This window comes from Psittacula echo (assembly GCF_963264785.1).
Source record: "Psittacula echo genome assembly, chromosome: 1".
Taxonomy (NCBI): domain Eukaryota; kingdom Metazoa; phylum Chordata; class Aves; order Psittaciformes; family Psittacidae; genus Psittacula; species Psittacula echo.
In genome coordinates, this window is record NC_137735.1 from 65379265 (window position 1) to 65407214 (window position 27950).

Genomic DNA, 27950 nt, shown 5'->3' on the forward strand with positions numbered 1-27950 from the left:
CTTTGTTCAGAAGAGCGAACCACTGTGTAGTTCAAGTCAGTTTTTTGTGTCATAGTAACATCAATATCCTTTTCAGAGACAGAGTTACCATCCAGTGGATTTCAGTTCACAGAACATCACAGTTATAGTCAGTCAATCTACTCAGTCACCTCTAGATTTAGGTATAAGGGTGCACGTGTCTGAATTGATTATGGAACAGTCACTGGGCTTCCTCTTGAAATAGCTTTGTTGTGACTTTTTTTTTTTTCCTGTTTGATTCTGAAGTGGTCTCAGAGTCCTTAATTCTCAGTTTATGCTATCTTTATGGCTGCTTCGATCTGTATTGTGATTGTTTAGTTCTTGATTTTTCCACTGAATACTTGTTCCATTCATGGGCACTGAAGTCACTAGACTCTTAGACTGGGAGCAGCAACAGCAAAGACATGACTGGAAATGAAAAAAAGAAATAAAAGGTTAACACAAACCTATCAACTGTGCAGACAGGCAGCCACATTTTTAATTCAGAAGTGAACAGACCATTCTAGCTGAAGGGAGTGATAGCTGCACTCAGGCAAATTTTTTATCCTAGGATGCAAACAATTCTTGTTATTAAACATCACAAATGCAGCAAATTAAGCCTGGTCTCTGGAGAGATTGCCTGAATTAATGATCTTGATACTAGAAGGGAAAGAGTAAGCTATGATGAGAAGCTGGGAAGAATTAAATAATAACCGAAAATTCTTTAATTAGAGTTGCTGGATAGTAATTTTATTTGGAAGGACAAATGGGAAGAATGAACTAATGATATGAGAAGCAGCCTGGTAGTATCCACTGTTACTTCTCCCTTTCACCTGAGGACAAGTTCAGGTATATTATCCTCTCCACAGCTCCCAAATGAAGTAGGGGACTGTAAAAAGCAAAGCTAACTTCTTATATATCATGTGAAAAAGCTCTCTTAGAATAGTTTGCAAGTCAGAGCAGGCTACAGTCAGTTATTCCCTATTCTAATAATTTATTAAATTTTTTTCAGTAGCTTGAGTTGCCTATTCGCAGTCTAACAGTTTAGTGGTACAGTTCTGTTGTGTTTTCGTTTTCTTTGCAGATAAAGCTATTTCAGTCTTTGTTTTCCATTTTGCTTCTTTATTTACCACTATATACTCTCATTTTCTTTATTTCTGTATTGTCTTTATTAGGTGAATGGGGACTTGCAGAGGCACATTGACACAAGGAAATTCTTTTAGCCTTAAAATTTGTTTTCATGTGTAGGAGCTGGGAAAAAAGCCATAATGCCTATTAAATTGCCAAAATCAACTCAGGTGCCTGTTTCGGTATTCAAGTCTGAAAATTTTAGTTGTTTCAAATTATTTAACTGCAAGCAGCATGGTGTCTTATGTATGTGCTGTCTTCATCTTGAGTGGGAAACATGTTATCAGCCAAATTCTATTTCATGAACATGTCACATGCAGATAAATAGTACTTACAAGAGCATATCTATCTCAGTTTATATGTTTACATATGAGGACTGTGTCAAACTTATTTACTGGATTAGCATTTCAGATAAAGCGGATAGTTCCATTTTCAGTTTGGTATGTGTGTTATGTGAGCTGCTAGTTGGTAAACTAGGCAATTTATAATCCTTCATTCCTTTGCTTGCCTCTTCTCCCAGTGGCTAAAATAGATAATAACTAGTGATTTAATACAGTTCATTAACTGGACATACAATATTATCAAGAATATCTTACCTGGAAACAGTTTTTAAACTTCTTGCTCACAAAATACAGAGCTATTGGGTTTATGCAAGAGTTCATAGTTGCCAGGTTGATGCTGATATAATCCAATGGCAGCAAGAAACTGAGCAACAAAAGAGAAAGCAAAACATTTAAACTGTTCATATACTGTAGAAGCACCTGTGCTTTTTGTGGTTATAATCTCTTCTGTCAGAGAAACAAATTCTCTCTTACCTAACTCCCTCAATCTAATCTTGTACCATGCTAGGTCTATAATAACCTGTCTCACAGAAATTCACAAAAACCAGAGGACGGTGATTACAATGGTAACAGACAACATTTATTGAAATTATGCTACCCTATTAAAACTGAAACCCCTGAAACTGGATGCAGCTGAAAAGGAATAAAGTGTTTGCTCTTCTAACACCAGTTGCACGCACAATGACATCTCTCACATAAACTCCAAGTGTGCAGCATTGTATTTTTTTCAGTATAAACAATTGATTGGCATAGAAAATGAAGTACCTGAGCAGTTCACATCTGCCGGGGTCTTTTTCATTGTATACCATTTTCTTCAAAATTCGGCTCAAGTGGAGAGGGAACCAGCAAAGAGCAAAAATCACTACTAAACAGAAAACGGTTTTTGCAACTTCTCGACGCTAGAAAGAGAAGATATTTATGACTGAGTACCTAATTCATATTGGTAGGTGAATGTAGTATAGTGATGTTGGCAGCAAAGTAAGTAATCTAAATAAAGCATGCAAAGATTCCCAAAGTGCAGTTTCCAGACTACCTGATGTCCCTTAACTGCTTTTTTTCTGAGGCTTGTCATGTTCTTAATTCTGATCATCCTCAATAGAACTGCTCACCACTGAGACTGGAGCAGCTGGAGCACACAGGTCATTGCCACGACATTGTCAATATTAGCCAAGGAAAATACTCTGCTGGGCTTTCCTGAACTTGATCACTTTCCCAGCCTTTCTTATTCCTCTATACTGGATTAGTTTTCTGGCAACCTCTCAGATAAACTTCTTTCTTCAGAAACATGCATAATCGGCAAGAAAACTTTTTCATATATGAGGGAAACTGAGATCACACCTGCTTGATTAACCACTTGCACCTAATTCTTGTTGTGGGGCAATCTGTAAACTCAAGGCATCTATATCAATTGGCAATAAAAGTTCCATTCAACTACATACCTAGTCAGGATGTCAAATTCTCCCCAATGTATTATTTAACGTTTAGTATGCATCATGTTAAATAAAGGGATACTGCACAATATGTTAATTTTCCTATGTAATCCTTGCTATGTGATCTGGATGTTCTTAAGTACATAGTTCCTCTACAAACAAAATTTCAAAAATGTCTGTATTACAACTTAATCTCATAATACTTAGTCAGGAAATCATTTCAATTTAATGGGTATTTTATATGGCTGTAGAGATTTACAGATGTTTTGGTGGATTTCTAACAATGCATACCAGTGGTGTTCGGTAGGCATGGATTCAATAAGGAGAAGCATATGAAGGAGTAAGAATACCACTTCTGAAACTGCCACTGTAATGTAACAATAATAAGCATCACAAGACTTTGTCATTAAAAAATGGGTGATTACAGTAAGCTGTGTTAGGACTGAATATGACTGTTTGTTTCTTTTTTCTTGTAATAGCCATTTTTACCAAAATATGAAAAGGATTGTGACTAGACATTAATGTGGACAAGGCTGTACGTAAGGAAGGAAGGACACAGGGAAAAAAGGTGATAGTTAAAAAGACAAACATTGGTAAAATGTGGTATACAGTCTAAGTAGCTTGATGGGCACTGCAAGTCAGTATGGGAAAGCTGGAGGGTGGATTCCCCCACCCACCCTGGACATACCATTCTAGTTCTAATGGGTGGAGTAGCTTGTGTGTGGCCCTTGGACAGCCTGTGGTGGAGACCTTGGGGCCCTATAAGGGGAGGATTTTCCTATCTTCCCTGATCTGGAATAAACCAGCAGTGGAGGAACCTCACTCCACTACTGAAGGAACTGCTTCAGGATTCTACATGTGGAATGTGAAATAAAGAGTGGCATTTGAAGGGCTGACATTAACACAGGGGAAAAGCTACAGATTGTTTTTAAAATTTCAGTTCAGAATTAAACATCAGACAGCGTTGCAAAAACAGCAAAGTGAGAGCTGATGGTTCTGTGAGTGACTTCACTCTAGGATCATTTGTTTGTGCTATTCTCCTGTTGCTCTGTACAAACAGCTACAGCAGTGGTACTGCAACAATGCAATAACCCTGAAAAAAAAATCCACTCTGTTTTAAACCAGGTTATTCAGGAATTGCTTTTTATATGAAACTAAAGTTGCATATCGAAGTGTGGCAAAAGTAGGGAGGACCCATGGAATCGTATCTTTTTGAATAAAAAGAAACATCTTTTTTTGGCAAATCTTTGTAGCTAAATTTCAAAGCATTTAGCCAGTAGTGATTTGAGGTTAAAGTGCAGGACAGCACAACTGTCATACATTCTTAAGAAAAGAAACTGGCTAGTTTCCCAAGCCTGTGGTCTGTGGTACTTCCCGTATGCTGTGATTTAGTCTTGTATTCTGGGATTTAAATAAATACCTTAACATCAGAAATAACCTACATCCTCACTTTCTGTAATTTACTGTCTTCAAATTCACTTTGAACCATTTCTAGGCTAACCCAAAGAGAAAACAGTTTTTAAAACATTTGCATCCCTGATATTTACCTGCTTAAGGTGTTCACTGAGAGCAATTCTCAAGTTGCTGTTTCTTCTGTTTAACATTTCACAAGTCATTAGTGTATAAAAGATGGCAGTACATGCCAGCGGCATGCAGAAATAGAAACCAAACAGCCACCAATCCTTTGCATCTTTGTAGAACTGTAAATAAGGTAAAGAAAAGAGAAGATATTTTCTTATGATTCAAGGGAAAGTACCACAGGAAGGTCTTGGAAGGAGTGACAGTGGGTACGCTGGTCTATTGGTAAACAACACAAATTATGTAACATTTCTTACCGTCAATCTCTTTTGAACTAACAACAAGTGGGAATTGTGGCAGTGTAAACATTTATTTTACCTCACAGATAGCCTGCCTTGCAACCTTTGTTGCAATCTGTAATGTGTTGGAATTAATTTTGTTTATGTTTTCTGAACATTTACACTCCAGTTTCATGAATCCAGTTTCGTGAAAAAGACATGCTAAAACATAAAGTGTCAGTTTGAGATAACAAATCTTACTAAAAGCCTGTCTTGGTAAATGGAAATGCCATTTACCTCTATGGCTTCTGTCCTGATTCCAAAAAAGGGAAATTCAAAATGTCTTGTAGGTTTAATCACCTTTTGTTATCAGTGAAAAGATTGGTAGTTGGTTTGCTTATGTACTGAGCAGACAGGAGCCACTTCAAAGTGGTGTCTGATATATGCAAAGCTTAAGATGGGTGGCTTCTAGTAGTACAGTTACTTTTAACCCTTTGCCTGCCATGCATACCATTTGTCTTTTGTGACAGGACATCAGGGGACTTGTTAAAGTAGCAGTACTTTGCTGTGTAATTTGAAGTGTTAGCTGTGATTTAAGATGTGGTTCAAGTTAGTATATTTGTGTATTATAGGAAATACTACATTTAATGAAACATTAAAAATTACTCTTTCCTGTAAATGATTATATTTTCAGACTTGAGAAAATATTGTATCTTGGGTTTTAACTTCTATGCTTGGTCAGAGTGTGCACTGAAATACGACATTTTAAATCCTGTCTCAATGTTATTAGTCACTGAGATGAATGTGTATAAAAGGGAACCTTCTTTCTCATAATCTTTCCCCTAGCTTGTTTTTTCCTAGCGAATGTGCTCTTGTACATCACTGTTCCCACACCAAATGTCAAAATGCTAGTAGCTGAGGATTATATGAATATTGTTTGTAAAAGCCAAGCTTTTGATACCTGGTTTACATTTAAAGCTGAATGGTACTCTGAAAGATTAAAACAGTGGGTACAATTAACAGGCTAATATTTAATAATGCTAATTTTTAAATCTGCTGTAGTTACACTAGAAAGTTGACTTACGAAGAAAAAGGGAGGGCTTTTGATTTTTCTCCCTCTGCCCCAACAAAGTTAGCTGCTTACAGAGCTTGCTAATTTAGGGTATACTGCTGGTATCTAGTCCAAAACCCCACCTCACAGGACATTCTGAATTGTCTTGATTAGCTTGTTTCCTCCTTCTCATTAGCCTCATCCTTGTGTGAGGAGGGGCTAGTTTGCTGCATAGTTGCACTCTCCTTGGGGGCAGAATTTTCCCCAGTGGGAACAGTGATTCTGCCAGGAGAAAACCAGAAAACAATATGCCTCATATTTGAAGAGTTTGTACTGAGGGGAAATCTAATTACAACTCCTTCTGCAGAGAAAAGGATTACAAATACATGGAGACAATTATCTTTTTCCATGGCAGATTCCTCCAAGTCAGCCTAGAATCATGTTGGTTGGGCAGCACAACAAAATGCATACTGTGTATAAAACCTACATGAAAATGTCTGTAAATGATTAATTGTGGAATCTGAATTTCACAAAGCTTACATCAAAGCATGAAATTGGGTTGATTTAAGAGAAGTAGACATTCTTTTGTTTGTCTTGAAAGCCCACATGGAACTGATTTTCTACAGGAAATGTGCATTTTAAACAAGTTTCCTAGTGCACTCAGCCTCTTGGGAATCATGGTCTAGCATGAATCTTTTAAGTCTTTCAAGGATAGCTCTAAACATGAATAAAGCTCCTATTAAACAAAAAGAAGTTAATAATAAATCTTTCTCAAAGTTTAGCAATTGTTTATTGTGGTGTTTGTGGTAGCAAATACTATAGTTAAGGTTAAAGTAGTATTTCTATTTTAATGTTCCGATTGCACTTGCTTGCAATGCCTTGAAACACTACACTGTTTTTACCGACCCATCCAACATTTACTCTCAGCTTGGACATAAATGCTGGTTTGTTTCCTTGAAAAGCAAACTGGTATGGGGAGATTTGGAGCTTTTGAATTATACTGAGAAAGTAAGATACTAATTCTTGCTAATAGAGCAAAACAAGCTATTCTACTTACCACATTAAGAACAGAACAATAATTAGAGTTAGTATGCCTATGGAAGACCTGAACTGTAGAGTTTTGGAGAAGAGAGAAGAGAAAATTACTTTTTATTAGAGAGAGAAGAAGTGAAGATTGTCCAGGCACATTTGTAGAGAAAAACAGCATTACAAAAAGGAAATTTGACGCAGTATGCGTTTGATAAATCATATTCTTGGAACTAAAGTATCTACAGTCATATAGTCTGAAGAGTTTAGAAACAAAGATGGAGGAAGTTCTGGGCAACCCCACTCTATCTCCATCTGCATTAATTATTTCCATTAGGGAATTCTTTTTGTTTTCTCTTGCAATTTTCTCTTGCTGTTTTTGCCATCCCTGCAGCCTGTGTAACCCTACCAAAGTTTGAGATGTTCCTCTGAAAAACACCATCCATACTTTTTACTTTCTAAATTTCTGCTTCCATTTTGCCCTATCCTTCCCTGCCCTAGCCCAGGCCATGTTCTGATCCAGTAAAAGGAGAAGTGCTAGGCATTCAAAAAAAAAAAAAGGGAGTTTCCCTCAAGACTAAAGAACTTGCACTCTCTGCCTTCTCTGAGACGAAACAGAATGTTACTTTATTACTGGGTGAAAGGTGGCTGGCTCTTCTTTGGCTTCACAAAGGAAAAACTAAGATATCACTTTCCTGTTTTCTCAGTGTAAGGTCAGGAGGAAAATCACTATCCCCCTATGCAGTAAAGATATATTAATTCTGTAGTGACTACTCACTTAACTTCCTTTGAACAAGCTAATGTGGGTATTGGCAACTGGTAAACTGCAGTAGCACTATGAAGGCTATAAAATGTGCCAAAGAAGCCTGGTGTTTCTCAGGTATTTCTCTTGCTCTTGAGTTGCTCTGTCTAGATGGCAGGTAACGGTGCCCAAGCTACCTAGGTTGGAGATGTGAGTCTAACCGATTTGTAGTTGTAATTTTTTGTAAATAAAGGGATTATTCTGTGCTTGATTTTGTAAGTGCGTATAGAATAGGAAGAGTTATGCTAGAGGATGGCCCCACCCTTTTCTTTGTCTGCCAAAAGAGCTGGCTACTGCATGCAAAAGGGTGACTAATCATGGTAAAACATGGGGTTTGACATTTACAAGCTGCAAGATGTTTTACCTGGAAACAATACTTTCCAAGGCTCTGGCTACCATGGTACATCTCTTGACTATACTTTAAGCAGGCCTGAATTGCAAAATTCTGTATTAAGAATCCTCAGTAGTGAGGAAATGAAAATGTTGTGAAGTCCTATTTAGTATCTCTAGCTGAAAATCAGGTCACTGTAATTGAAGGACCCTCTTTGCACCAATATACATTAGAATACATTTTGTACTTTAATGGATGAACAAAGTATATTATAATCCAATATCTAACCTATACACTCTGGATTCCAAAACAATAAGAATGAATGTTACTTACCAACATAAAACTATTTGTAGGGTTGAGCATGCAGGTAACATAACCTTCATCCTTGTATCTGAAAGGTACCACAGCAAAACCAATTGCTTCTGGTATAGCCAGTATAAAGGACAGAAGCCAAATGGAGAAAATTTCAATAGCAGTGATCATAGGGATTCCAATTCCCTGAACACGGCTCCAGGACGCAACTGCTCTATACCTGAAAGACACAGGCATAAATTTCCAACCTTCAGTTTCTTCTTTAAATTCAAAGATCTTGGTTTAATTTTATATGTTAAGTAAAATCCTAAAGCTGACATCTTAGACTTGTATTGCTTGTTTTTTCTGGCTTTTCCAGGGGCTCTGCCAGCTATAAAGCCACCTAGGACACAGCAGAGCACATCAAAGGGGTGGATGGCAGAGAGAGAGCTGCAACTGTTCTGCACAGGATTCCATGGAATTCTTCTATGTGGACTACACTAATGATTTCTAATTAAAATAGGCAAGGTTTGTGAAGACAGATTATATCTTTTACTAGATCAACTGACGTAATAAAAGAAAACAAGCTTCGAGGCACGTAACCCATTCTAATATATACAAACCAGCTATCTCCTTCAGCTACCTCAGCTGTAACAGCAATGCTATCTAGAATGAAGTTGTCAGCTTCCGTGCAATGAATACTGTGAAAATACTCTTCATGAAATGAAAACGCATTTGTTCTATTTACACTTCAATGTTAAAAACCTTGGTTTTATGCAGCACATTCTGTATTTCCATTAGACTACAACTGAGTGCTAGTTAGGAATTTCTGACAGCTGTCTCAGCCTCTGCATCACCTTTGTGATAAGAAACTCAAGTGAATGGTTAAGAATTCTGTACATGGCAAACTCAACATATTTTCCCACTACTTTATCCCTTAGATAGCAAATTTCTCTGTGAAAAAGTAGAATTATTTAAACCTGCTTTCCTATATGTATGCATCTCATAACTGTAATCTTGATAAAAGGTGGGAACACTTAAAGAAGTTTCAAATACAGCCCATACATTTCTCTCTCTTCTTCTTCCTCTGTTTATCTTCTCTGTCCCTTCAGTGCTGGAGTATTCTCGTTACCAGGCTGCGGCCTTTCCCCGTTTCAGGGAACAAGAACTACTTGTCTGCTGTTTTCATGGAACTTGTAGAAATTTATTAGCTTTGAGATCTCAACCTCTTTGTCAACTCTTGTCAAAAGGTTCAAAAATTGTTTGGAGAAGACTGATTGGTATACAACACAGAGTACAAACCTGTCCATAAATAACATTTTCAGTAGCAGGCTTAACTCTTTCTAGCAATAACTCCAGTAATCGAGTTGCTTAGCATTTCCAACAGTGTCTTAGCAAAGACACTGCTATCTAAAAATGATGGAAAGGACAAATATTTTTGACCTTGTAATAATCTCACATGCATGCTGGAGAACTTTCTGTCATTGGTGATGAATCAGTTTCTAAAATGATTATTTTACTTCCCCCAGATGATAGCACCTTCCCATTTGGAATTACAGTGCTACATGGATATATCATGACATCCATTCATCAAATAAAAAAATTGAGAAAGGTTGTTTGTCTGCTTTAAAACATGTCAGAATAAGAAGTCACTGAGGCAGATTATAGATTGTAAGGATCCATGTCACAGGTGTACTATGGACATGTTCTCAGTACATCACTGTACTGTATGTATGTATGAAGATTTTGAACATACTAAAGCAAACTACATTTTGGACCTCCAGATTAAAAATAAAATAATCCTCTAAAAGCATCCTTATCTTCAAAGAGTATCAAAAGGAGGGAGACAATGGTTCACTCATGGGGAAGAGGTCTACAGGACTGGAATTCTGATAGCATCGAAACAAATAAACTGTACTGAGATAATTGAGAAAGTAATGTTCAGCATCATATCTTCTCACACATATTTATAAATATTAAAACTCAAATTTAATTTTCAATAATTTATAATCCTCACATACTTCATTTTACCAAATATCAAATTTTGGCTTTAATAGCTAGATGCAATATTCATAGAAACATAACCTTTCATACAAATATTTATAAACTTTGTAAATTTAACAATCAATTTGAAGTTTTCTTTCTACTGACTGGCAATTTTACAATCAGTTCCATCAGCTGCACAAGGCACAGGGTACAATCTCATCCTTGACTGAATGATGTTCTTAGCAAATAGGAGCCTGTATAATACTTGTACTTGTAATATTATATTTTCAATTAAAAAATGTAGATTGTGTTGTGTTACCTGTGTAACTGTGTAACTGACAACAAATGGCTTGTAAATTGTGAATCCATTTCTCTCCTTTCTTGCATTTTTGTACCTGTTCTGGGTTACAGCTGGTTTGCACATGAAAAGATCAGTATGCACAGCAGTAAGGATTTGGGTCCTGTATGTATTTTATTAGCCTTTTTTTCAGCTCACAATTCAAGTAACTATCAGATAAGAAATTATTGGCTGAAGAATTTTATGAATGGTTTCAGCTAACGCATAAGAAGCTCAGTAATTAGAGCAAAATTTGATGATTGCATATTAACCTACAATTACTTAGTCTCTTTACCCACCGCTCTAAGAGTGATTTGAAAAACAGTGGTAGTATAATTTTTCAAGTGGGTGTTTTGTGTTATGTAAAATATAGGATCTTTGTCTAGCCACAAACCTCCCATAATTAAGAGTGGGAAAATGCTGCAGGGTTTATTTCCCTCATACTTAGAAAATACAGGATGTTTGCCAGGGAACTGACATAAAATACAAGCATCACGCATTACATTTGATTTCCCAATCTAAAACCTATGTGTGTGTGTTTTGTCTTACTTTTTTCTCTTTGTTTCCCTTTTGTCTCCAACCTTGGTTAGAATGTTCTGTTCTTTTCCAGGTCGTTTCCTTTTCTCCATTTAATGGTGTGACCAGGTTGGATGGGTTGCTTTGAGCAACCTCGTCAGTGGAAGGTGTCGCTGCCCACGACAGGGGGTTGGAAGTAGATGATCTTTAAGGTCACTTCGAACCCAAACCATTCTATGATTCTATTCTCTATCCCCTTTTCACTTTCTACTGTTGATGCATGTGCTGTCAATTTTATTATATCGTGCCTTTCAGTTACTCTCTCTTGTTTTCTTCTTCTCCCTCTTCTGTTCTTAGCTGTGTATTCCAACGTGCTTTTCATAGACTCTGCAGACCCTCATTCCACTTATATTTAGAGATGTAATGTATGTAAGAACAGGGGATCATTTCATCATGAAGTACACGTACATACAATTAAATATTTTGTACTCTTTATCTATTTATAACTTGCTTAAAGCATTTCTTTCAGAAGGACATCCTCGCTGGATCTGAGAGCAGGACACCCTCACACTTCCCTGGTGGTTTCTTTTTATAGCTAATCACTCTCATTGTTAAAAACGTGTACCTTACTTTCATTTCAAATTTCTCTGGCTGAAACCTCCTTCTATGTGTTCTTATTATATCTTTCTTTGCTAAGCTAAAGACCCCATGGATATCTGTTGCACCATCTGTATTTCAGTACTTGGATATTATATTTAATTAGCTTTTTGAGTATCATTTGATAAGCAACAAATTGAGATATGCAAGGCCACTGAATCATTTCTGATGCTTTTCTATACCTTCTCCATGATTTCATTATTCTTTGGTAAAGAGTAATTCTAAAATTCTAGTTAGACTTGCAGCATTAGTGCACAATGGTTGTGGTTTTTGCTGTGGCCCAAATTAGGTTTTGGAAGAGTTAGGGTGAGTTTTATCATAGTGGTATCTAATCAGAATTAAAAAAGAAAATTTATTTTGGACCTTATGAAGTGAAATCAGACAGTGTACGAAAATTAAATTATGGGCTACAGCTTGTCTGTGGACTGTCAGTCCTCCATGCCTGCTGTCTGTAAGAGTAGGTGCTTTTGTTTCCCTATTCCTTTTGACTGCATCAGAAAATTAGTTGTTTGAATGGATCAGTAGTATAACATATGTCTGTTCTGCAAGTATCATTGGCACTTTGTAAGAGGGAAAAGCAATATAGAAAAGACAAGAGACGTAATCAAGGACATAAGAAGCAGTTGTCAAGATTAGGGTCAGAACAGTTCTTAAATGACACTACTGTTGCTGATACTAATCTATTCCTCTTTGTTGTGAGAGATTAGAGGTTTTCTTCAGTTTAGATATAGCCAGCAGTGTGTTGATTGCAAAGCTCTTAATTCAGTAAAGCTCTTAGAGCATTGTTTTAGTGGTAAAACCTTGACTATCTAGTACACTTACTGGAAGTTGGGCCAGATGAAAAGTACCTACCCTGAGATTACTGTTCTATGCAATTTGGTGTGCAGAGGAAGCAAGAAGAGGATGTAAACATATTAAATTAGATCCATCTCTTCAATCTTCTTAAAACCATTTCTTCATAAAAATCATTATGCTTGAGATGTAAGTGTAAAAGCTCAGGAAGAGAAATATCCTTCCTCTTAGTCACAGTCAAACACTGTTTAGAAAGAGTTAGACTATCGTCACCATCATGACCTAGAGTTTAAAAATGCCTGGGAGGCATCTGAAACAAATGTGAGGTTCTCTGAAGGGTGATTGGCTGCTTTGGTGTTTTGTTTCAGCCTCTTAAGACCCTCTCCACTTGTGAGTGAGCATTTTTCCGCTTGGCCATGCATGGTTAAACCTTAATACTCTGTCAGTGCAAGTCACTTTGTGCCTGCAGCAGTAGTAATGAGTTAAGTTTCACAACAGGACATAATTTGCAAAGAGAACAGTCCTTGTAGGAAAAAAATTAGTCCTGTTCTTAATTAAAGCTGTAGTCTGAAAGATGGACAGAGTCAACAGTTATGGAGCTTTGAATTCATTATACCAATTTATTCTTATCTTCTACCTTGTAGAATGCAATTCCATTATAGACACCCAAAATTACTATAAATGAGATTATAAATTATTATAATTTATAAAATATGTAAAGAAATCTATATAAATATGTAACATTATTATAATGAGATTCTCAATGAGTTTTCAGGAGCTTTTTGAAGAAAAAAATTACTCATCTCTAGACCAGAAACAGTCCAGCTGCAACAGCACACAATTCCATATTTACTAATTTTCGATACTAAAAAGCAAACATTAGCTGATGTGGAATTTTGTATTAATACGACCATGCCACTCCCAGGGCACGACCTAACTTGTTGAAGGTGCTCTTAGATCATGATTTCATAGTGATTTAACCTAGGTTCACTTAATGTTAGTCAGTATTAGAATCTGGCTGTATATGCCTGTTTTCTAACACTAATATTTACTAGAGTAGTACCAGATAATAAAGCATATGTCTTTGGCAAAGGGTGTTAAACTGAAGGAGGAAATTAAATAGTCTGAGTCTGATCCCATACAAGACTTTATTCAAATGGCAAAAACTTTTGATTGATTACTGTTAGGATTAACAAATCAGTGCTTGTAAAAAAATACATATGCATATATAAAGAGGTAGCTTCAGCTGAGTTACTTCCAATTTTTGAAAAGGCATGTAACAGTAGGAATAAATCTAGTGAGACTGCATTTGTCAGAACTGACCTAACAAACTCACTGTTTCATGTGCTTGATCTATGATTTATTCCTTAGAGCAGTCCATGGGATTGTATTTTATGACAGGCAAATATTGTTTGAGAGATAGGATTCTTTTTATAGTTCTCAGACTCCAAACTGTAAGTAGAATGCTTTTCTGTGTTCTATTTTTTGTTTTTGGCTTCAGCTGATGAGTACTAATGCAATAGGGAACTGTATCTTATGTATGGATGATGCTAAATTACTCATCTGTTGCAAATGTTGTACATCAACTTATTATGTAAAACCAAACAAAGATTAATTTTAAAGTTTCTTTTACTGTTGCATCACTGTACTAATATATGTAATGCATTTTATTTATCAATATTTTTCTGTATCAGAGTTACTGATATTTTGGACTAGCATATGATCAAGTAAATTCAAGAACAATAATAATAGCTTTTACAGAAGTGAAGTCTTCATCTGCTATTGCTTTATAAGTATGAAGAAAGAAAGAATAAAAGAATAATGTTCAAAAGTATCTTAGTTATTGCTCTCTCAAAGAGTTTATGAATCTTCCTGAGCACTTTTAGCAGAGGAATTAATTTTCAAACTATCAAAGCAAGTTTCCAACATGTTTTTCAATAACACTCAATTAGTTATAGAAGTTATCAAAATAAACACTGTATTTATGATCCACAGGCAGTGAGTTGAAAAAGGTATTTTTAAGACTAAAGGTTATGATCCCATTCAAATACAGAACAAACATGAGGTCATATGAAAGAAAAAAGTCTGAATACTGTGTCAAATCCCAATAATTTTTTTGTCTAATAAGGGAAATTGAAATAATGCTTTATTAGAGCTTTTAAATACTTTTAAAAAAATGTAAAGATAATTAGTTCAATGGCTTCATTTATACTTTGAGCCGCAGATGTGGTGCTTTGTTATAGCCAGGATATCAAAAAACAGAATGTAAGTTACGTCTGTACTGTCTGCCTGCTAAGAAGACCATATCTAGTGCTCCCAGTTCTAGGAAAACTGCAAGGGCAAGAACAGTGTCCGTCAAAAGGGTAAATCATACTGTACCTGTCCACGCTAAGGGCACAGAGGTTAAGCACTGTGATTCCCACCGATGCCTTCTGTATAAAGGGCAGGAATTTGCAAAGAAACTGTCCAAATTCAGAATCTCCAAAAGGCCATTTCTGAGCAAGGAGCTAAAGAGAAGATACAAAATGATCAGAATATTTGTAACTTATCAAGTATGTAACAACTGCAATTATTTCTTTTCTTAGCCACAGCCATTGTAACCTTGAATTTGCCATACCTCAAGCATATCCTTAGTACTGTGAATCTGAGAAGAAATTGCTACTGTAGAAGCACAAGAGGGCGGAAGTTTAAACTTAAGTGTTGACTTTGTACTGTTCTAGTCATAACTTGCATTGTTAAAAAAATTTTATTATTGTGCTTCAGTCACCAGTACAGAATAATAGAATGACTGAAGCCTGTCATAAACGGTTGCAATTACCATAGCCCAGAACCAAGCAGTAGAAGCATAACTCACAGTTTATAATGAAATACCTCAGAGCTAAATTCTCATGCTGCACGCAAGTAGATTGTCATTGTAAATGTACCACTATGTAACTCACGACAGTATTCACTGCCAAATCCTTGAGTGTGTGGAGAAAATATTGCACATACATAATTTGTTCCATATTATGTTTTAAAGGACTAGCATCACACATACATCTGGCCTGTACTACAAGGCAATAGAAAAGCATCCATTTAGGAAAGACATGAGTGACTGGGTTTAGGTTAGCATATCCAGGGAGGCATTTATATAACAAATACGAATGCATTGATTCATGTGAATAGTTGTGAATGATTAGCACAGAAACAGTAGTCTTTGCATCTGTAACTGTTAAAGCTTTGAGCAAGTATACATTCAAAATACAGGATACCAAATTATTCAGGATAGTAAAATCTACAACTGACTGCAGTCACAGAAGATCTCCTTTTATAGATTACATTCAGTGAAAGTAAATAAGTGAAAAATTAAGACCATACAAAATACTGAGCTCTAACTTATCTGAATTCACTCAAGAAAAGGATCTTACAGTCACCATTAATGCTTTTGCAGAAGAAGAGGGAAGAGTCACTCTTGCACTATTGCTTTTTTAATCTTCCCAAGTCTCTGCTACTGAGCCTTTGTAAGGTGTAGGATACTGAATAAGAGATAAATTCTTTGTGTAATATATGCCAGCAGTTCTTCTGCTCTTATCAACTTCTGTTAAAGCAATTGTGTAATTTAAAGCATTAGATCTGAAATTAAAATATCAAGTTCTTCAGACAGATATGTAACTCTCAACATCCTACTGGATGTTTTGCCATATTTTTAAGGGCAGTAAAAATAATTGTGGATATTTAATCTGGATTATTTAGAAAAATGTCTGGAAATTTGGATAATTCATAGAATCACAGAATGGTTTGGGTTGGAAGGGACCTTAAAGCTCATCTAGCTCCAATCCCCTGACATAGGCAGGGACACCTTCCACTCAACCAGGTTGCTCAAAGCCCTGTCCAACCCAGCCTTGAACACTGCCAGGGATGGGGCAGTCACAGCTTCTCTGGGCAACCTGTGCCAGGGCCTCACCATCCTCACAGGGAAGAACTTCTTCCAATTATCTAATGTAAATCCACCCTCTTTCAGTTTAAAGCCATTACCCCTTGTCCTATCTCTACATGCCCTTGTAAATAATTAACTAATTATTACTAATGTGCAGTCATTAAGATTTACATTAAACCTTACTGAACAAAAGCTAGAACACAGAATATTTTGATGGTACAGTTTAGATTTGGGAATGTTTTTATTTGCTTCAGAGAAAGATAGCAAATTATACACTATGGAGTAACTATTATAAGCCAAACCTAAACTTCCAAAAGCTTCTAAAACCTTATTTTGGTGAATTTTTGAAGATAGTTGGATGCAGGCCTGGAACTGTTTTATGCAACTAAAATAGATTTAAACTTCACAACAGTTTTATTTTCAGGTGCATGAAATGGAGGTAAACTGGTGGCACAACAAGCATTTCCAATGGATACAGTGTGTGTGATGTGCCACAGTCTGGCTGTCTCTGGACAAGAGCACAAAATGGAAAAGAGAGAACAAGGAATCATACTTTCATCTGCACAAATGTGTAAGGACAGAAGTCACTGCATTCTGCATGCAAGAATTAGTTGTGCTCTTTCGAGGATAAACGCAACATTTGAATCACGTATTTTTAACACTCTTACAGTTAAAACTGAACAAGGGTTATATTGTTTGGAATATGATTAAATAAATAGAATTTTGAATTGTTGTTTTCAGAGTTCAGTTTCTTGCAGATCAGTTCTGCCAGGCCATTTCATACTTGGGCAGAATTCTTTGCCTATAGTGAGTTCACATTTTGAAAGTTATCTTTGCAGCTACAAGGACCAGAGAATTTTGTTAATAGAATCTTGGGCTGTGGAACACACTCATCTAGTAAGAGTGGGTGGATTCTGCTGCAGAATTAGAAAAACACATTTTGGTTGTAGCTCAGAATTGCAGTATTCAAAGTAAATATGTCCTATTTAAATTACTGTTAAATTGAAACACACTAATACACACTACCTTTAACAATATAGATGTTAACTATGGGGAGTTCACTTCTGTATTTATCTCAGTTAATGTAGGAGTTATCTTTCTGTTTTTTCACATGTAATATTTTCAGAGCACTTCGCTGTAGAGTACAGGATGTTTATTACTGAATGCCAGATTCATAGGGATTCATCTTCTCTTCATAGTCAGTCCTGATCTGGCTTTTTCACCTCCCCTCTTTTTCGTAGTCATTCATCACAACACTAAATTATGTGCTTTTTTTCCCCAAAAATAATACCTCAAAAATGCTGGAAGCAGCTATATGTGCCACATGTTGCCTATGTCTCTCTGAGCCCATATTCGTATTGTCATTTGGTTACTTGCATTTCAAGACACATTTTAGCAATTCATAGCTTTCAGCCAAGGGGGTGTTAATGTTGTGAGTTGATAAAGAGAAAAGGCATTATGTTAGTCATTATATGTTTTTACTGGATTACTTTTTCTCTTCAGCTGAATATTAAAATGAGATTTCTCAACATAAACTATGGGATCAATAAAAGTTTGTCTCCTATTTCTTGATAGTGTTAGAATATCACATAAATGTGGTTTTCATTTGCTCTTGTTCTGTTACTGTATGTTGCTGTGTGTTTTCTGGCATACTGAGAACTCGTGCCTTCTTCAAGGAGAGCTGAGTATCTTATTTACCACCAATACGACAGCAGAAAAAAATGTGATCACCTTTGCAATGGTATTCCAGTTTAGGACAATCATATTTGGTGAAACCAGATCTCCCCTGTGCCAGAAGGCTGGAGAATGAGTGTATTACTGGGACTGGTGATTTAACTATTGTCAGTACTTTCAGTAACAAAGGTAATGAGATTATACCTGCCAGCTGTTGGTTAGTTCCTCTGATTTTTATCTGTATTTATAGGCTGAATGAAATACACTGAAAGTTCCCAGCAGAATTAGTTTCTAGGTAGATACTTGCATGGCAGCATATTTTTGCTTTTTGCCTAGAGCTCTTGCATGAGACTTTAGTTTATGTCAGGGGTGTAGAAAAACCCTTGAAAGAAGAAGAGGCAATCTGAATCCATGGTAATTCTGCAATCAGTTGTAGTCACATGGAATTTCAGCTCCAGACTCCTGCCTTGGGTAAACTCAGAATAGTTTTCAGGCACCACTAATGAAGGCTGCATTATAAATGGCATTGCCAGGGAAAAGAGGCCTTAGCAAAACTTGGTCAACGCTTGTGCCAACCAGCATCCCAAAAGTGATTTATCATCATAGATCACACTTGAAAAGGCAACAGAAAGACAGCCACCTGTTCACTTATGTGCAATGACTGTGGCTGTAGCGTACACCCAGCAATAGAAATGAACACACACTTTGTAGTGACAGTGAAACTCTGTTACTAAAAGGCATATATTATCTTCAAAAACAAAAGTGTTGTACTTGAAAAAGGTTCACTAACTCATTACTCCTCACATGAAAGCTTTATCATGGTTCCAGCATGTATACCTCTTCCCCAAACCCCAGGAAGTTTTCCTTTTTTAAGATTAAAAGTATTTTATTCCTTTTGTTTCTTACACTTTTCCACTAATTGAAGTAACATCAGTACCAAATCATTAGACATTCTTTTCAAGTTGATTTTAATAAAAATTACTGGGATCGTAATTAAGTTATTTGATTTCTAAGATTAACTTTGCAATCATTTCCATGGGTATACTCCATTATCATTCCACATCAGTTATGCACTCATTACTTCCCCTTGGATCAGGTGCCAGTTTTTTCTTCAGTAGATATTTTTAGTTGGCAATTTTTTTAGTACAGAAACTTCAGAGGGAATTAACACATTTATTTTGTATTTAAAAAATGGGCCCAGGAATTTAATTTAATTAGTCCTGAGTTACTTAGACACAATGTAAGAACTGGGACTACTGGCTCTGCTCTTCCAGTGCTTTTGCATGTTTTAATATTCAAACAAAATGAGTATAATATTTTAGCAGATTACATTTTCTCTCAAGGCACAAGGATAGGCAGAATCAGGCTCATTACCCCAACTGGATCACAGTTGTGCTTTTGCAAACCCACTCACAAAATCTTTGAGGTTTCGAAATAAGACATGTGGCAAAAGAAATGCATTTTTCTCCTTGTGCAGTTTGCAATTTGAGAGTATTTCATACAGCTCAGCTGTGGTGCAATTCCTGAGTGAGGAAAGAGTGTAGTCAACAGTGTATTTTTACAATGAAATCAGAAAACAAGATTTCAAGGTTCTGCTGTTGGTCTTAAAAAAACCTCAGCAAAGTGACCAGACAGCCACAGCTTCCTTGAGCATCCCCTCTTCTCTGCTGCTTTATATGGGCTCTTTGCCCTGACGTTGCAGCTTGAAGCAAACAAGACAGCAGCACTGAGAACATTCCTTTGCAATGATTTTTAAATGTCATTCCGTTGATTTTATTCTACTGCTGTTGCTATTTTTTAACCCCCATTAGTATGCTAGCCGATGTACAAAACATTAAGTCCCTCTGTGCATCCCAAGCAATTTATATATAGCCTAAAAGAGAGAATGTTACAATCCAACCGTGAGTATCCACCAACCAGTACATGCTTATGTGCATCCACAGTGTTTATCTAGTACTAGGCTGATACTGTGTGTTTATAGGCAGATGATGACCCTGGAGTTCAGCTCAAAATAGATGGACTGGGTTAGGTGCTGGTTATGAACCGGCTCTGACCTGCTCTAGAAAAGCCACTTTATTTCAACAACTACATGTCAGGAGGTCTTCTCTCTCTGCCACATGGAATTGAGGATGAAAGCAAAAGTCATACCTGCCCTTTCCTGCTCTGGTCGTATCCTAGTGCTCTAGAGCCCTTCTCTTCCTATATCTACTTCCCAGAAACTGAATTGTGTTTTGTACAGATAGTGCTTGCCCTCATGCTACCCCCATGTAGGATACTTTCCTGAGTTTCATTGCATTTTAAAAGTTCAGTGATATCGATGGAACAATACTGGCACAAGTCTGGCAGTCAGTTTCTGCTTTGTCTTCAGCAGGGCAAATAGAAATACCTTCTTTATTCCATAACTTCTGTTACACTTGTGCAATAATGGAGAAAGGGACCAAACCAGCAGATTTCTGTTTGTACAGATAATGTCTAGTTGTATAACTGACCAGCAGCTCCTAACTGTGGAGTAGAAGTTACAACACCAGTGTATTCCAGGCTGATTTTCTTTTCTTGCAACATAGCCCAGAATGAAAAACAAAAGAAATTCCTCTGATTTTGTCAGATCAGCACATTTTGTTAGGGTGGGTTTTTTTGGCTTTTTTTTTTTAAGGCTAGCTTCCTCTAGAAGACATTGAGCTGTCTTGGTAAAGCTGTCTTAAATTGTGTTCCACAGTTATGTATGCTCTTGTCTGCTACAAGGCGTGGGCCAAATATGGTGTTTTGGTTGGAATCCAGGTGAAATCTGAATGAGCACAGAAGCGTCCAAGGTCTATACCACTGAGCTGACTGCATTAAGTGACAAAAGATGATGGTTCTAACTGAGGTGTTCTTCCTGTCTCTGATCTGTAAGATTGCTTAGTTAGGAAGATGAGTGGATTGAGTGTCCTTCTTGTTTTTCGATTCAGTGACTCAGCTGGGACCCTTCTGTCTCCATGGAACTTCATAAGACAAGAATGTTTTGAAGCCTTTCTCTTCTTCCTGCAACCCAAATATCCAAGAGAGAATTGCATTACAGGACAATCCTCATCCCCGTCTTGCTTGGAACTGTTGCACATCCCACATATGTAACTCAGCTGTGCTCCATGACTTTTCTGGAAAGAGGGAAAGCTGTAAACATGAAGAGGAGAGAACACAGGCTGTCTCAGGGTATTCCTTCCCTTCTCACTGCTGGAAGTGAAAAGCCTCAGCTTTGGGAAGGATGGTGAGAAGAAGAAAATGAAGACCAAGGCTAACCTTTATACTGCAGGCCACAGGACCAATATTAAGTATATCATCATGATATGATAGTTAGAGCTTCTGCTAACTTTGGTATCACTTGTCTTTTTCCTTATACTTAGATTCACAAGACTGCCACAGTAGGGAAGGCACGCTGCTTCTCTTCAACTGTTCTTTGCAGGAAATACATTCCTAATTTTTCTACAACCAAGAACTGTCCTTTTTTCCACTTTGGGTGGATAAAAGACTGACTTTGGTGGGGTTTTTTTTCTGTAAGGAATAAAGGTTATGTGGGGATGCATGAGAACCATCAAAGACATTTTTTCCTCTGAATTGCACTACCACAGCATTTTCTGCTAATTTGCTCATCTTGCCCAGCTGAGTAAAGGTGGAGGTAGCAGAGGTTTTCATGCCATTTCATGGAATGCCTGCAGTCTTTTTCCCCTGCTTAGGCAGCTATGGAAGGGAACATATAGTCCTCACACAAGAGAAAATAGTTATTTTTCAAAAGATCCCGAAAAGTAAGAGAACAAATGCCCTGTTTTTGAAGCAGAGCATTCTGTCTCAACTAACTGGTAAAAAACCAAATCCTAAGTTTTACGTTTTTGTGAAAACATTTATATTTATTACAAAAGTCTACTTAGTAGTAAAGCATTCCTAACAACTCTAGACATCCCCCCTTTGGTATTTTTGCTGTTTACAAAGTAGGATTAGTTTCTCTTTTTTTTTGTTCCATGGTATTGGCTAACTTGCCATCCTTTCAGGTAAGACCGTTTCTCAAGCTGTGCTGCTGTTCTTCAGGAAAATGAACTGCAAGGTGTGCTTATGTGCATGGTGATTTGTTGAAAGGAATTTTTTCAATCCCAGGGCAAAATATTGCTTTTGTTATTCTTCCAGCTGTGTTGTCTTTTTTGTGTTGCTAAAGAGAGTGACAGGATTGGTAACAAATTACTGCAGAACCATAAACCCTGTATATTTCCAATCAAAACAATCCCTTGTTATCTGTAGAGTTTAGCTGACTGAAAAATAAAGAGAGTGAATATACTAAAATATTCTGTTAAACACAGAGTCTCTAAATACTGTACAGTATTACAGATACACAGAACCAGCAAGGCAGGCATGAGACATTAAATTGAAGATGAGGGAGAAGCTGCCTGTTCATTGAAAGGAACATAGATTCCACCCACCCAAAGTACTGCCATTAGTTAAAAACAGACTGGATCTTGAACTAGGACCAAGAATATAAAACCTCTTCCTTAACTGCTACCTTGGTATGTACATTAAACACTTTCTGCTAGGAAGCTCTATTCTGCAAAGGAGAGAACATATTCCTGATGGACTTCTCTGTTCCATTTTGTGTAACTGCTGTCTTCAAGACTCAGCAATCAATTCTTATGCTACCTCTAGATTTATTTCATGTCTGATCACTATATGGAGACATACACCCAAGTAAAGGCATATTCTGAGCAAGTTACATGGATTTCTGCATCACACTGGGCTATCACTGCATTGCTTCTTGGAACCACTGGAAAGAATTCAGTGAAAGCCGGAATGCAGTTCTTAAGCTGATAGCCTCAGAATTTCCTGGTACTTTGTTGAGAACTATACGCTGCACATATGACAGATTTTTTTTGTAAAGCAGGGTTTCTTTTCCAAGTACACTTAATCGTATGTGGGCTTGGTTTCATACTCCTTTGGCACAAAACTGTAACTCCTATGGATGTCACTTGCTCTATTAGCCTACAGGATAAGTCCCAATGTGTTTAATTATCATCCCTGCTTATGTATAATATTAAATCCTGTCAGTAAAGGTAATGAGATATGCCACAGAATTTGTGATTTAAAAAAAATGATTAATCTAACACTTATACATGAGCTGTGATGTTGAAAAACATCTATGACTAGAAATGCCTCTGCTAAGTCTTCCTTTACGGAAGACAAAATGGCTGAAAATGTTTGCTTACTACCAGCTACCTTTTATATTTAGACTCATAATACTCTAAGTGGACTACTCAGATTTAGATGCTGTTGCAACTAAACATGAGTATCAATTTATTAACAAAAAGGCTTAGTTTACTAAATAAAACATTATCTTCTTTAGCTGTTGGAGCTGTTCAAGATTAACCACTTTTTTTTCTGGTTAGATGTCTTTCACTACACACCAGTAAAATAATTAGGAAGGTGTTATTATTTACATTTAAAGAAATAGGTGGAAAAGCAGACTAATTTGCTTCATCTACTTCTTTACAAACTAAATGTTTAAGGACTTAAACATATTAAGATGCAAGGCAATATAATCTGCCAATCCTATGTAAGTCAGTTTTTAATAGACCTCATTCAAACATTTTTCTCTAAATTGCATAAAACCTGAAGCTCAGGACTTCCCAATAGCATAATTAAAACCAAATTTTGACATTCCAATGATGGGAGCCTTGGCTTAGCATGTTTCTGGCTCTGTGAGCTCAGAAAAGAGCTATGGACAGCTTTTTCTGTAGAGAGCATCTGTTGTTACTGCTTTGCTAAACTTTAGAAAGTGACAGCAGCAGCCCTAAGGGCTTTCCAGAGCTTTAGTGCTGCTAAGGCAATAGAGGTGCTGTGGATATTCTGCTGCTGTATAACCTTAGAAAACTGCCCAGTTTCTTTATATAAAGCAGTCCTCTGAAGATGTTTTGTGCATTGCATCCAAACTTTGCTTATTATCCACAAATACATGTGGCAGTGATGGGTAATGCAGGTGATGCAGCAGCTTTCAGCTACACGTTACACCATCTGATACTAGAGAAGGAGGTATGAAACCTGTCTTTCTTCAGTGCCCTAACCCTACCTGTATAGCAGCATAAACCATGGAAGTTTTATTTCCCATTCTTTTCAGTGCAAAGAAGTCATTCTTGCTGATTTGAAGGCTTAAAGCTTTGACATTCTGAATGTCTGAGATGGATGTGTTTTGAGTAAAGAGGAAACTGTTTTGGTCCAGTGCAATAAACATGAGACTGAAAATGAAATTGTCTTACTTCTGTTTATTAAGGGTGGATTAATAACTGGCACCCTTTCTATAAAATCCAATTTGTAATAATTTTTTATATTGATTTGATACTACATGTGGATATAGTAGCAGTAATTAAGTGTTATGGGGCTTTCTTACATCTAGAATATCTTCAAAGGAGGCTAGTGAATATTACAATATTACTCACACCTCAATCCATTTAACAAATTGCTAAGGGGAATCCACTATATAATTACAGTAATTGGAGGAAGTAAGGGGGGTATTTTTGAGCCTACTGTACCATGAAGAAAGAATAAAAATGTCAAACACCTTCAACCATATTTTCAGCAGACATAAGTTACATAAATTTTTTTTTTTTTTTTCTTCCCAGCATCACATCCTTCTTAACTGTGTAAATTGTGTACAGAGTGATGGGCTCAATTCTCCTGGGACCTTACATTTTCAATTGCTATAACCTTATAGCTGCTTCTTTCTAAGGATTTGTAAAATGCATCTGAATATCAGTAACATTACCTACTTGTCTTTTATGTCTTTTTCCTTATATTTCAGGAAAGCGATTACACCTATTTCTCATATAGGATTATAATTATATAGTATTACACGTTTTGTTCTAAAACAATGTGGCCATCTTAATACAGTACCATTGGTTATTTTAACCAATTCTTTAATTCTGATTTCAGAGCTGACTGAAATGAAGGTCTGATCTATAAGCTATTCAGTGTTTCACTCCATTTGTTTATATAGAATACTAATACATAATTCCATATGAGGCTGACTCTAAAGCTAGAAGAATCTTTAAAGTTCAGAACTAACTGTATAAAATAACATAAAATTTAAGCTTTTAAACAAAAATAAAATCACTTTAATTTCTTTCCTTAGAGGACTATCACTTCCACTTTCAAACTGTGATATTTCCAGTGGCCACCCTTCCTAATGTCACTCAACAAGAGAAGCTAAATGGTGCCACAGATTTTTGGATCCCTAGTGATACAAACCAGAATGCCATTTAGTGAACTTTAAAATCAACTCCGAAAGTGAGCAGACACATTACCGAATAGTTTATATGAAAAATGGACTATCAATAATAATAGAATTTCTTATCAGAAGTACTAGAGTTCCCTGTATCAGAACATGAGCAGCTAACCTTATACAACAGGACAGCTCTATATGATAACTTTGAAGTAATTTATATTGGAGGTTAAATCACTCAAAAAATTACCAAAGATAGAATTATGGTTGTAAATATGATTTTAATTCTATCTTCTTATGTGTGGGAATTGACATTAATGGAAAAAATGTACTGCAAAGTAATAAAAGGAATGTAAAAAACATTGCTACTTTTAACTAAACTTCTAAAGAATTTTCAGAAGACCGTCAAAAGACAATTCCGAAAAGCAAAATTAATTCCAGATTTCCATTCCTCTTTCTGAAGAAGCAGCCGAGCTTCTGAAAGTCTAGGAAAAACTGTGTAATAAAAATACCTCTTCATTCCCAAACTCAGCTCTGAAAAAAGCACATGCCATTTTTCCTTAAAGTTTCTTATCAGAAATACTACAAGAATTAAGAACACTGCCTTAGCAGTTATCCATAAAGACGTCATTTACAGGGGAGGAAACTGTAATGCATGATGGAAGATGCAGTGGAACTACAAGTCCAGTTTGCCAAGAGTAATGAAGACATGCAGAACCCTAATCTCAGGCCACATTAAGCATCCACACAGCTATGGAACACGGGTGAATCTCACATCAGAGGCTAATATTTCTCAATTTGTTAATCCAAAATACTCCACAGATACCTGCTATCTTATCAACAGACTGATTTTCCAGGTGGAATATTGAAAAGTAGAAACTAGAATTTCTATTAAATCACATGCATTATTATTAACAGTCTTTGTCCTAGTTTCAAATTCATATATTATAACCAGATGAAGTTAAAATACTTATCTGTAATTTATACTAGAAGATCAGAACTAGATACTGCATTTTACAACAGATCACATGCCTCTGTACAAATTTAATGTATGCACATGTACGTATTTTTAATCCATTCATGAATTCAAATTTTTATAATCTTGCCCTATCAATATCTGTATTATAATGCGGATCAATAGCTATGATCCTAATAGTCATACAGATACAAAATAAGTATTTTTCAGATCACAATTTCTTTACTTTTTAAATCCATTTTGAAGCCACAGAACAGCAGTTATGATAAAGTTATGCATTAAAATATTTTGTTTAAAACACACAGAAGTAAAAGTTAAGCCTCTAGAATCTTTGAGGGCCAAAATTGTGAGGAATGGTTCTTTTTCGTTATATTACTTAGTGTTTTCTTTACTAACAGAAACACCTTAAGATTTAGGGAGAAGACAGAGAAAAATTATAATATCCCATCAGCTATGCACCTCTATACAATCCACAGTCAGAGATAGAAGCACACAAATTTCTTTCTAAGTTAAGTTAACATCAGTGAGATATATTAAAAAAAGACTCAGTTCTGTTCATTCAAGCCTGTCCTGGAATCATGCAAGTGAACATATATTGCATCAGAAATGCTTTATGGCTTTGTCTAATTAAAATGGAAAATAACAAAACCAGGACAGGGTAACTTTACACCAGATTAAAGAATTTCTGAGGATCCTTTTTATACTTTGACAAAGTCAGATGAAATTTAATATTTCAAAAATATTCTGTGATATAATTGATTTTGCTAACTCCTGAGTAATTTTGAGAATCTGCTAGTAATAAATATCAAATTAAAACCTTAATGCTGAACTGACATAATCTCTGTCTGCAAAGTTGTAATATGAAGCCTGCAGATTACAGACAATATTTTCTGTAAAAACATAAAGTAAGGATAGGATATTCCAAAAATAGCAACTAGTCCAATGCTGTATGTCCATCAAGGAGGAGAACAGTTTATAAAAAGTCTTCCCCCATAAATTCCTTTGCTAGCTATGGTAGCTATAATAAAGGAAGAGTTCCCGTGAAATGCCCAAGGCCAAACTTTGGTTAAGAGCTAAGAGCCTCATTATCTTTAAAAGGAAGGTGAGACTTGAGAGCAAGGTTTTTGTTGCAAAACAGAAAGGAGCTGTATTTTTCCTTAAGTGGACTATTCATTGACAAAAGAGCACTACTTAGACAAAGAAGTAACCACGGAGGACAGTGTGCTTGTAAGAAAACCCGCAATCAGAACGTACTGATGTTGTATCCTACCTTGTACACAATGATAGGAATATCAATGACAATATAGATAAGGTCTCCTAGAGCCAGACTGGCTATCAGTGCATTCGGGCCATTCCTCATACACTTGTTCTGGTAAATGATCCTCAGCAGAGTTGCATTCCCAACCATTCCAACGATGAAAATAGCACAAGATACCACCGTGTTTATGTATTTAAAAGTTTCAGCAATCTTTGTCTGCTGGGAGCATTTGACAGTTTGGTTGGACACCAGGGGCTGTCTGGTGGTGAGGAGTATGCTGGATTCAATGCCTGAGAAAGTGGAAAGGTGGTGTCCCAAGTCACTCCGATTGGCAGTATATCTGTCAGAGCTGTCACCGAGGACAAATCCTGGAACGAGCAGCAGCAAAGAAACTCTTAAACACAAGGTTTCCAT

At 36.4% G+C, this 27950-nt stretch overlaps 1 protein-coding gene across 1 annotated transcript; it reads right to left on the bottom strand.

Moving 5' to 3' along the window:
• Positions 1–285: 285 nt before the first annotated feature.
• Positions 286–27950, bottom strand: EDNRA (endothelin receptor type A; the record flags this gene model as incomplete). Its single annotated transcript, XM_080631094.1, has 7 exons — positions 286–426; positions 1722–1830; positions 2232–2365; positions 4444–4596; positions 8236–8434; positions 14861–14988; positions 27549–27950. The coding sequence occupies 7 exons, from the start codon at positions 27948–27950 to the stop codon at positions 286–288; spliced, it is 1266 nt and encodes a 421-aa protein (XP_080487220.1).